Raw genomic sequence first — 12,641 nt, 5'->3', positions numbered from 1 at the left:
TTTTTAATGTATTTAGTACAGGGTCTCACTACACAGATCGGACTCATACCGATCCTTCTGTTTTCAGCTTCCCAAGCACTGGAATTACTGGTGCGCACCACCATTCCCAGTCTCAGTTGTTGTCTCAGCACACCCTGGGCGCAGGGCAGGCCACCACGGTATGGCACAACACGCCAGGAATTGGACCCCAGTTGCTGCACCTACCTAACAGGTGCTTTAGTATGCTGAGCTATCTGGCCAGCCATTTTCTATAGTTTTTTTTATGTAACATAGTCTTTATTTCTTTTGGATAAGTAATGCCCAGTAACTCAATTGCTGGGTGTTATGGTAGTTGCATAATTAAGGAATTTCTATGGGCTGGGGAGATAGCTCAGAAGGCTAAGCGCCTGCCTGACAAGTTCAAAGACCGGAGTTCGATCCCAGATACTGCATGCCGGAACCAGGCGTGGTGGCCTATGCCTGCCTCTAATCTCAGCGCTGGGGAGTCTGAGACAGGAGGATCTCTGAGCTGCATAGTGAGACCCTGTATCAAATAAATAAAATTAGCAAGAAAGAAACTTCTAAATGTTCTAGAATGACTATGCCATTTTAAAAGACTATGCCATTTTTCCACTAGCAATGTGTGGGTAATCCAGTTTCTTTGTATCCTCACAAACATTGATGCTATCTCTATTTTTTATTTTATATATCCTGATAAGTCTATAGTCATTCTAATTTGTTGGTAGTTTTGTTTTGTTGTGTTTTGTTTGAGACATGGTCTCACTGTGTAGTCCAGGCTGGCCTCATGGCAATCCTCCTGCCTCAGCCTCCTAAGTACTGGGAGTGCAGGCATGCATCACCACACCTGGCTCATTCCAGTATGTTTTAGGTTCATCACAAGTTAGAACTTTATTCTCATGTAAATATATATGTGCAAATATACAAGTATATATTGAAATTAGCAGCACAGGGAATACTAGATGGATTTGGATGGAATCACTCTTTTGCTGAGTCTGTTTACTAAACATTAAGTAGGGTAATGTGGTAAAAGAGTCCCTATTTCCACTAAAGAAAATTCTTTTATCTAGTGGAGGTTAATAAAAGATAATTAAGTCTAGTATTTGTTCTTGTAGTTCTAAAGGTTTACTTGGGCTGTAACTGTGGAGCAAAAGAAAAAAGTTATATTAACTAATACTAAAGCCTATGAAATATAGGCTGTTGAAGTATCTAGGGTGGGCAGTCAATTTCAGAATTTTATTTGATTGAAGTAATTAAAATAAAATTTAATACGATAATTTTATTCAAATTTATAGTTTTCAGTACAGTTTATGTTAAACTGTCCCGATTCATTTTTCTTTTCTTTTTTTTTTTTTTTTTTTTTTTTTTTGTGGAACTGGGGATTGAACTGAGGCCCTTGCGCTTGCCAGGGAAGCACTCATTCCACTGAGCCATCTCCCCGGCCCCCGATTCATTTTTTATGATTTTATTTTTATGTTCTTTAGGTCTACTGAATCTTTTGTATTATAGGTTCCTTCTTTTATTAAAACACTTTTTATTATGAAAAAATTCAAGCAAATAGAAAAGTAGAATAGTAATAAATCCCAATGTACCCATTACGCAGTTTCAACAATTATCAAACCCTGCCCAATCTTATTTAGCTATGCTGTCACCTTCTCTGAAGCAAAACTAAGACATTATGTAGGCATGGGGATGTAGCTCAGTGATGTAGTGCGTGCCTGGCAAGTACAAGGCCCTCAGTTCAATTCCAGGTACAAAAAAAAAAAAAAAAAAGATATTATATAAATTCCTCCATGTATACTTCAATAAGTATTTCTAAATGATACAGACTTATGAAAAACAGAAAAGAACACAAGGAAGAGAAGAAATCCATACTGTTTTCAAATAATTAGTGTTCCTATTTCAAAGTCTCATGTCTTTTCTCATTGTTTCAATCAGGTTCAAAATAAAGTCTACACATTGCTATTAATCAATATGTTGATTTTCTTCAATGTTCTAAGGTGTCCCCTTCCATGCAATTTATTTATGGAAGAATCTGTTAAATTTCCATACCCTACATCTTAATAGTTGCATTCCCATTGGAATAGTTTTGCATATTAGCAAATGTTGATGCTCTGTGCATGGTTCCATTTGCTGATTCATTATGTGTTGGCAAAATGTGATTTTTGTCATTAACATTTCTATTTTTAAAATGAAATATATTTATAAAAAAAACCTTCCTCATCTTCTATTTGGTCTAATTTGTATGTAACAGTCTAGAAAGCTTACTTCTTTCCCTTTCTTTGATATTTTCCTTTCAATGACTTGGTTCCCTAGCATCTTCCAAAACCTCAAGTAGTGGTTCTTATTTTTTTTTTTAAGTATTATTGTGAATTTATGGATTTGAGCATATTTGTGCCACTCATTCTGACTTGTCGGTATGTGACTTTGGCCTTTACCACGATATGTACCAGTCTTATTCATTAGGCTGTAGCCCTCAGGCCCAGTTATGTCTGATTGCCGCAGCGATGATCTCCTTTGAGACAACCACATTCATGTGTCTGTTTCAGATTTCAGTAACGTGATCAGCAAGAGTGATGTGAAGTCACTGGCCGAAGCCGATGAGCAAGAAGTTGTGGCTGAGGTTCAGGTAAACATGCTGGTCCTGTACCACAGTCTTTATATTGGCTCTTTTATAAGACTTTATTTGAGGGGCTGGAGAGATGGCTCAGTGGTCTAAAGCACCTACTTGGAACAAGCTTGGCAAAGCACAGGGACCGCGGTTCGATCCCCCAGCACCACATGCCAGCCAGCCCCGCCCCCTGGTGGGCTGAGCTGGCCACACACTAAATAAAAATGTAATAAATAAATAATTTAAAAAAAAAAAAAAAGACTTTATTTGAAAATAAGGAATGTGCTATCTCAAAAGAAGAGAGACTATTGGTCACATAAAATAGGCATTGTATTGGATTATATTTGCATTTAGAAAATTTGGACTATATCAAAGTTGATAGGAATAGAATTAAAGGAATCAGTGGGAAGATGGGCTGATAATTGGTAGTTAGGATTTCACAGGGTTTAGGACAGAGTAAGAGATGTCCTGTGTTAGTTTTATAAACCACACTGAAAATGTTCATCAACAGGATTATACTTGATTGAGAGAGAATAGAAAGCTAAGGTTGGGGATAAACTTTCTTAAAGTTCTCTTTGTGATTATCATGCTTTGGGAGGTGATATGTAAACTTTTATTGTTAGGTTAAAATTTGTTAGCTCCTAAACATTTACTCTGTTATATAGTACATCACATTAAAACATTGTATGTCCTTTGTGACTGTTTCAGTGTTCTTATATACATTTATCACATGGTCTCCAGAAATACCTTATAATGTGTATCCTCTACAATTTTTTTTAGAAAGTTCATCATTATTACTCTTTCATAATTATTTTAATTCCCCCAGGCAACTATTGTTACTCTATTATTTGAACTTTTTTAAAATCTCTTTTACACTGGGGAGATGGCTCAGTGGAATAACCGCTTCCCTGGCAAGCGCAAGGACCTGAGTTCAATCCCCAGTTCCATAAAATCTCTTTTACACCTATATTTTATTTGATTTATCAGAGTATATGACATACATAGTATTTTTGTTTGATATAATTGGAGTTCATGCATGGACTGATGATCTTGGTGCTTTCATTTGCAGGAATTTTACGGCGATTACATTGCTGTGAATCCACATTTGTTTTCCCTTAATATTTTGGGCTGTTGTCAGGTATGGAATGGAAGGATAAAAAAAGTTAATTTATCAGATGGGAGTTAATTCAGTAAATAATTGGACTTTTTTTTCTCTAGTAATTGGACTTGTAAAAGAAAATCCAAATATATTTCTGTAAATATATGTTTTTAACAATAGGGTCGAAATTGGGATCCAGCCCAGCTGTCCAGAACAACTCAAGGACTGACAGCTCTCCTTTTATCCCTGAAGAAGTGTCCTGTTATTCGTTATCAGCTTTCATCAGAAGCAGCGAAGACACTTGCAGAATGTGTTAAGGTGTGGCATTCTCTGTCTGCTTCCAGAACATCAAGGCCATTCATTTCTCTGTCATATTTCTGAAACTATCAGGAGTGTGTTCTGTACAGCCAAGGAGGAGATGATGTGTAGGCTTACTGACAAAGAAATAGGTCTAGGAAATCTAAAATAATTAGAGCTCAAGCTACTAGAGTTAACCTGTGAAATATCCATAAACTGTTTAACTTTGGAGGTCTAGTTAAACCACTTAGGAAGTAGGGTTGGAAGTCCTAGCATCTTACATGAAGCTTTTGAATCCTTTTATGGAAGGCCTATGAAGGCATGAACTGCCAAATATGGTTTTTCTATGTTTTCTAGTTTTATCATCCTTCTCTGGAACTAGCTGGTTGATCAAGCCATCTTTGTCTTACCACAGCAAGTGATATCTAAAGAATATGAGCTGTTCGAATTCCGCCGGACAGAGGTTCCTCCATTGCTGCTTATTTTAGATCGCTGTGACGATGCCATCACCCCACTGCTCAACCAGGTACAGAGCCTTTTGTCAACGTAATAGGAGGAGGAGGATTTTAAATGACGTTCACCAAAATGTACATGTGAGAATAAGACTATGGTGCATTCTGTTTGCCTCCTTATTTTCATCTGTTCTTCTTCTTTGCCTTATATTTCCTGGTGTCTGGGGAGCACTGTTTTTCCTGCCACACTTATTGTTAACTGCTTCTTCTGCCACATCCTTTTTGTCCTCACTGCCACTACTCTTACCCAAGCTGAGGCAGCTTCTAAACTCTGGATTCTAATTTCCAGTGTTCCCTTCTGTCTCAGTTACTCTTCTCTTGCTGGGACGAATACCCAACAGCCAAATTGAAGGAAGAAAAGATTTACTTAGTTCACAGTTAGTAGAGGTTTCAGTCCATACTCAGCTGGCTCCAAAGCAGCCTGGCACATGGCAGAGAGCAACCTTTCATGGTGGTGACAAAGAGCAAGAGCAAGGGAGGGTAGCAGCAGCTCAAGCAGCTAGTTTCTCTTCACATCTTACATTATTATGTAAATTATCTGCCCCAGGGCATGTGCAGCATCCACACCCAAATAATCAAACTCCAGAACCTGCCCCATGACTGCATGAGGCTTTGGGGGACACTTAGACACAAACCATAACACCTTCTGTCTGCCTTTTCCTGTGTTTGTTGCTATTGCCTTAGTGTAAACCCCACTGTCTTGCAGGAATATTGAAGTAGTCATCTGCTTGATTCCTTTGAATGTCTTTTCTTAGCCCACAGACCCGGTGTTTAGTTAAAATACCTTTCCTAAAGCAGAGGTCCAATCCTATTGCTCCTGACTTAAAATATTCCTTGGTTTCCATTTGCATACTTGCTTAAAGACAAACTCCTGACCAGGCATGGTGGTGCACACCTGTAATCCTAGCACTTGGGAAGCTGAGGCAGGAAGATCACTGTGAGTTTGAAGCCAGCCTGAGTTCATAGTGGGTTCAAGACCAGCCTGAACTACATGGCAAGTCCCTATTTCCTAAATTTGCCATCAAAACTTTTGTAATGTGCCCTAAACCTTCTATTAAAGTTTCAGCTTACTGCTACATAGATGTCATGTGTTTATTCATTTGTTTGTTTGTTTCCATCATGATTTTATTATGACCACTGTCTAAACTCTGGAATGTTGGGAATACTTTATTGTCTCGAGATCCACATAACATATTCTCAAAGCTTTTATTCCTTTAGTCAAGCATGGCTTTTTTTCTCCCTAAAATCAAAGTAGATAGAGCTTTGTATCTGTGTTATGTCTCATGAGCATTGCCAAGGTGCATCTTTGGCTGTTTTCACTCTTTCCTATAGTGTATGCCCCTTTAAGGCAGTCCACATCTTAGCAGTGTTTGTTCTGCAAATACAAACACAATTCCTTTGGTTTTATAGGAAAAAAACACAAATCTATGCTTCATTTTCTTCCCAGATTAATAATGTTAATGCTGTGCCTGCTGCAGCTACGCATTTACTAAAAATGATAATATTAATGCCAAGGAATACCTGTGGCTGTGTAGTGAAACTCTTCTGTAAAATAGCCTTATATTTCTTTTTTTTTCCTTTTTTTAAATAGCCCTATATTTCTAAAATTCAAAATAATTATATTTACTAAGAAACATTCAATAATATAAAGACATAAAAATAAAAAAAATGCCTATAGTTCTTTCTATGGAAGAAAAAGTTACCATTCATTCAGTAAATTTGACTGAGAACCTGTTATGTGCTATGTACTCAACTAAGTACTAGAAATAAAAGGTTAAAAGACACATTCTCTGCCCTCAAAGAGTTCATGGTAAAATGAGGAGTGAAAAAGGCGTATAGTTTTAATTATAGAGTAAGTCTGAGCATGGTGGTGCATGCCTGTAATCCAGCCCTTGGGAGGCTGAAGCAGGAGCAGGTAGCCTGGGCTACATAGTGCGAGTTCAGCCTCAACTGCATAGCGAGACCCATCTCAAAAAAAAAGGCAGAGAAAGAAATCTTTGTTTCTTTCCAATTTTAACAAATTTACATTTTGTAAGACAGGAAAGCAATCCTTCACAATTCATACTAGGTAAAACTATTTTAAAAAATGGATTCAGAACCAAGTTTCTGAATGTTTTGATCAACCCACAAGTTTTTTTCTGATAATATTAGTGTTCCCGGGATAAATATAGCACCACTCAGATCTGTAAGAACACATTTATGCTGCAGAAAAACCACAGAAGCATACAGGAAATGATACAGCGTGTAACTGAGTACCAATATAGCCCTATCTGTGAAGACAAAAATATTCTTAATTCACAGGCAAAAATTAGAGCTAATGATCTTATTTGTTTTCTATCAAGAATATTAATCTTGCTGCTCTTCTTCCTAAAATGCAAAATCTAAAACTATTTTCACTTTTGAGTCAATGAAAATAACAATCTTAATTGTAGTTATAGCAGAAAATATTAATAAAATATGAGCTAAGTAGAGAATCTTCACATAAAGCATACTAGTTACTAAGAATGCTATCAATTTTTTGATTTCTTGATTTACCATTTCATGTTTTTGTCAGTTATCCATTATTTTGTCATAATTCTTTTTTAGTGGACATATCAAGCCATGGTCCATGAACTACTGGGCATAAACAACAATCGAATTGATCTTTCCAGAGTGCCAGGAATCAGCAAAGACTTAAGAGAGGTCGTCCTGTCTGCTGAAAATGATGAATTTTATGCTAATGTAGGTGGTTTCCAATTTTGCTTGTTTTTATGTAAGAAAATCACTGGCATGCTATGCCAGCCCTGACCCCCGGGGTGTGCTGAGATGGGGACTGAGACTGCGTGTGATAGCACACACCCGAAATCCCAGCACTTGAGAGGCTGAAAATAGGAGAATCACTATGAGTCCAATCTGTGTAGTGAGACCCTGTAGATCCTGTACTAAATATATTTTAAAAAAAGAAAATCAGTATTTGCTTGTTAAAAATGGAAAAGACACAGAATATCATGTGGAAGGATAATAGAGGCATCCTATAGATGCCACCTCAAGTGAAGGCAAAAGACTTGGATTTTGACTCTTTAACAACATTTTTTTCCTTAGAAATCACAGTTATTTACTTCCATCTCTTCCAGTAGTTCTTTGTGAGAATAATGGTGGTATTCATCACTGGTGTCCTGGCTAGTGTCCAAATTGGGTAATTAAAATGGAATTTGCCCTTCAATTCTGTGTTCAAGATTCTTTTTCATTTCTTTTAATTGTCTGAAAGAGTAATTGATGAACTGTGCTTCATCATTCTTTTTCACAGAATATGCACCTGAACTTTGCCGAGATTGGTAGTAATATAAAGAATCTCATGGAAGATTTCCAAAAGAAGAAACCAAAAGAACAGCAAAAACTAGAATCAATAGCAGATATGAAGGTAAATCAAATATATACATGGATGATTTATATATGAGAGTTTGGAACTAATCATGTAAGAAACATTTATGGAATCCTTTGGGTCTGAGTTCTACCTTGATACATTTTATTTGATTTGATACATTTTCTGTAATGTCTCTCTTTAGTAAGTAATGTAGTGAAAATTCATAAGCCATGTGTGTCTATCCATTCCTCACCTTATTTGTAGTCTTTGAAGTTGCATCTATTAGGCTGAACATGATGGTGCACATCTGTAATCCCAGCAGTTGGGAGGCTGATGCAGGAAGATTGCCATGAGTTCAAGGCTTGCCTGGACTATAGAGTGAGTTCAAGGCCAGCTTGAGCAACATAGCAAGATCCTGTCTCAAACAACAACAGAAACAAGATGCATCTATTGCTGTATGCAAGCTTTTCTCTTTTTAAACAGAGTACCATGTTATTGAGAGTTTTAAGTGCTTCAGTCTGGGCAGAAAAACAACCCCAGCATTTAAAAATTCCTTCTTTTACATGCCTATCCCCAGCCAGAAAATAACAGAATTTTGTTATTCTGTTTAATTAATGTTTTTCTCATATGGCAGGCCTTTGTTGAGAATTACCCACAGTTCAAGAAGATGTCTGGGACTGTGTCAAAGCATGTGACTGTGGTTGGAGAGCTGTCTTGATTGGTCAGTGAGCGGAATCTGCTGGAGGTTTCTGAGGTTGAACAAGAACTAGCCTGTCAGAATGACCACTCAAGTGCTCTCCAGGTCAGTCCTATTTATGAGCACCAACTTTGTATAAGACAGTGTGCTGGGCTGAGCAAGAGATACAAAGGCAAAGAATGTTTCTTCACCAACACAGATAAGTTTAACGAGGAGTTAAGACAGGAGCACAAATGAACACCGTATAAGACAAGATTTACAATCAGAGCGGCAGAAGAGTATAATGTGCATTCCCAGAGTTATTTAGTTAATTGAGTATTTATAAGGGTTACCTAGTTTACTAGAAAGACCACTAGACTAGAGTCAGGTGATCTAGATACTCGTGTTTGGTTTAGCAATACTGGCCCTATGACCTGCAGCTGCTGACTTAGTCTCTGAACTGGTTCCTCATTTGGAAAGTAGGCATAATATTAATTCTCTCACAGGCTTATTAGGAAGACATGGAAAGATAAAATGTATATTAAAATGCATTATATAGGTTTTCTTTTAATTACTAGAGATTACTTTTCTTCTTTCTTTTTTTGGTGTTGGGAATCTAACTCAGGACCTCGCACAGGCAAGCACTGTGCTGCTGAACTACATCCCTGGCCTGAGATTGCTCTTCATTCCACAGACATGTGAATGCCTGCTACAAGTGGTTACTGTTATGAGGATCTAGGATTGCAAAGATGAATAAGATACTACCCTTTTCCTCAGTGTGCTCACACTACAGGAAGAAAGAAATTATATAAAATTATAATACCATGCAGTAATTACTTTATTTGTACAAGAATATGGAAATACTGAGGAAGGACAACTGTTTTCCCCAAGGATAAGGCTTCTGAAAGCTTCTTAGAGAAGATGACATGAGACCTGGGTTTGAACAGATAAGTAAGTGGAGAAAAAGGAGAAACATGAACACTCAGCAGAATAGTTCACTGCAGATAGTGCAAGTTGTAAGCTGAAGAGTTTGATAGATAAACTGGAAAGACAGGTTGGGACCAATTGATGGCCATTGAAAGGAGGTTGGACTTTAGTCTCAAAATGATGAGAGTTACAAAGGATTTTAGAAGAAAAATGACATGATCAAACCCTGACCTCTAGAAATTTTCTAGTCTACTTGAAGAGATAAAGCCTAGGTACAAGCCAGGCATGGTAAGGCCAGAAGACTGCACAAGTTCCAGGTCAGCCTGGGTTGCATAGTAAGTTCAAAGCTAGCCTGAACTACAGGGCAAGACACTGTCTCAAAAAACAAAAACAAAAATTGTGCTTCAAGATACTAAGCCATAATTGTGATATTGACTATAATAGGCTTTCATATTATTAGGAAGAGTTTCTTAGATAAAGCAGTATTAAGATGGTGCTCACAAAGTATGAATAGAATCTGAAGGAGGATTTCAGTCAGGAATAATAGCAAAAGCAAAGATGCACAAGTATGCAGGAAATAATAAACATTTGACCTTTTGAGAGTGGGGGTAGAAAAGAAATAAAAGATAGAACTGAATCAGTAAACAGGAACCAGCTTATGAAGAAGCTTATAAAAGGATTTTGTACTTGCTGAGGTAGGCAGAAAGGTCCAGTGTAGGATCTTGTGTAGAAAGTTGTTATGAAAACAGTATTTTAGGAAATTTAGTCTAGTAAGGGTGAAGTGAAAGTGAAAAGCAAAAGTCAGGTTTACAAACTTATAGTAATGAAAATGTGTATAGTAACAGGCAACTTTGAGAGACATTGACAAGGGAGGAAACAAGTGACAAATTGGATGGAAGGATAGAATGGCAGAACAAGTAGAGGTAATTCTGAGGTTCCTGAGAATGACAAAATGTAGTGTCCCTAACTAGGAATTCAGGAAGAAGTGTCCTTTAGGAGATACTCATTTCTAAGACACTTAGAAGAAGCACATTTTCTCATTTGTAGGATTCTATATTCTAAAACTTAACTTTTCTTTCCCTGCTGCAGTTCTTCTCTATTCCACAAAATGAAGCCAGCTTGGTATACTGGAAATGGCACAGGCCTTGACTTAAATCCTGCCTTTATCAAAGTTTCTTGAGGAAAATTACTGACTTTGCCCAAGCATCAGGGATAGGAAATGCAGACCTTCAGATTGTGGATTGGGTGCATTATATAAAATGTTTCCCATATTACAGACATTTTGTAAATGTTGGTTCCCTTCCTCAAAGCATAACATTTTTATCTATAATGTGATCAAAACAAAGAAATCCAACTGTAGCTACTTATGTTAAGATCTTTACTGAGATTTACAATTTTGGTGTTAATTTTTGAAGATGTTTGTTGAGGTTTCCTCTAAAAGCGCCACCATTTTGTAAATCATACTCTACATGTTAAGTACTTTTCAGCACTGTTTTAGTTTTTGTCGCTGTGATCTCAAATTTTCACAGAGAATTCTCCTTTATACTGGCATTTTTAAAGCATACTAACTTCTAATTCTTCATAATTAAATAAATGTTTGGTGAGGGAGGAGTATAATAACAGCTGAGTCTGTTAATAAGGAATTTAAAAGTTGTAGCTTTTTGTTTCAGTTCTGTGCTGCTGGGGATTGAATTTAGGATGTTCTACCACTTAACTTTATCCCCATCCCTTATTTTTTATTTTGCAGCAAGGTCTAACTAAATTGCCCCAACTGGCTTTGAACTTGTGATTCTCCTGCCTCAGCCTCCTGAGTAGCTGGATTGTAGGCACACTTCACCACCACAGGGTGTTAATCATTTCGTATACAGCCTTACAGTTACTCCACATATGTGCAGGGTGGCATGTCTGTCTGTCTTTTAGCTCTGTTGTCCACATACTCTACATAGAGTTCTGCTTTTGTTTTTTCACTTAACCATGTATCTCAGAGACTGTTAATAGAGCAGAACCTAAAGGCTCCTTCTTTTAAACTGTTAAATAGTATCCTTTGTAAAGTGTACTGTACCATAAATTATTTAACTTAGCTAACTTACTTTAAACAACCCTATCAATAGTAATTCATAGTTGTTTTGTGAGTCTAATAGAAGTATTTCTGTATTTATCTCAATGTAATGAGTCTTATGCTTCTTACTAAATAAAAACAAATGTTTTCCTTGTAACTAAATTTAAATTTGTTTCTTTATCATTTGATTTTTTTTCCCTTTAAGACAGAACTTAATCACTAATCCATTTTAAAGTATTTGTGTCTCTCTACTGTATGGAAATTAGTTAGGAAAAATTATTGTAACTTCTTGCCTGAAATTTTACTTTATGTTCACTTTAAAAGTAGATATTTTTAAAATATAAGCTCTACTTGTGATCTACTTTATATTTCTAAAATTTACATTTTGAAGATTTTCTTGTCCAAGATACACTATTGTGGATTTACAGTAAGCAGTAGACTTGGACTTCCTTACCATAAAGGATTTCTTTGGCAGCGTGATTTAAATAGCCAATAAAAGGAACTTTTGTTTGATAGTGATTGGATTCCAGAGTCTGACTCCTAGATGGGTTATAACATTCCTTGGCTTGACCTTAGATAGTAATTTGTTATAAAGCAGTGAATTGAGGTTTTTGAGTAGAGATTGGGTTTGTTTTACTGAATAGTAAGCATATTGTGGTAAGAAAAAAATGCTCATCTATTGCTAAAAATTAACTTATAAATTACTGCCATTTCTAATCTATCATCCTACAGACTAACAAAATTTTGATTGAGAAAAAATTTCACTAGAACCAAAGTACAGTGTATTATCGTTGAAGCCTATCATCAAAAGAGCTTTGATTTGTAAAGATTTTTCATATCATGAGGAGAAACTTAAGAAAGTGAGCAATCTCCAACCCCATTCCACCCATGTTTTCATAGCACAGCCTTTCACTTAGGAGAAACCAATCTATTTTATATCCTTCTTTTTTGACCTTGATTAAAAAATCTCAAATTGTAGTGTTAGTGAAACATAGTAAAGACTCAATAAATATTTGTTAGAAAAATGAGGAAAAAAGGTTCATTGAAGAAATATGGAATGATGGCTAAAACCATGGGCCTCTGATGATATGGATTTGAAAATAATTCATTCTGTCTCTGT

General features: G+C 36.5%; 1 protein-coding gene across 1 annotated transcript in view; it reads left to right on the top strand.

Annotated features, from left to right (window-relative positions):
- The window catches only part of Vps45 (vacuolar protein sorting 45 homolog), an 82,601-nt gene that overhangs the window by 10,377 nt on the left and 59,583 nt on the right, over positions 1-12,641 (top strand). The window contains 7 exon segments of the mRNA XM_004649074.2: positions 2,547-2,626; positions 3,678-3,746; positions 3,888-4,025; positions 4,420-4,530; positions 7,103-7,237; positions 7,803-7,916; positions 8,494-8,661. Of these exon segments, the coding sequence (XP_004649131.1) occupies positions 2,547-2,626; positions 3,678-3,746; positions 3,888-4,025; positions 4,420-4,530; positions 7,103-7,237; positions 7,803-7,916; positions 8,494-8,661 (815 nt within the window).

Source organism: Octodon degus, unplaced genomic scaffold (genome assembly GCF_000260255.1).
Source record: "Octodon degus isolate 3935 unplaced genomic scaffold, OctDeg1.0 scaffold00048, whole genome shotgun sequence".
Classification (NCBI taxonomy): domain Eukaryota; kingdom Metazoa; phylum Chordata; class Mammalia; order Rodentia; family Octodontidae; genus Octodon; species Octodon degus.
This window is presented reverse-complemented; position numbering and strand designations above follow the sequence as displayed.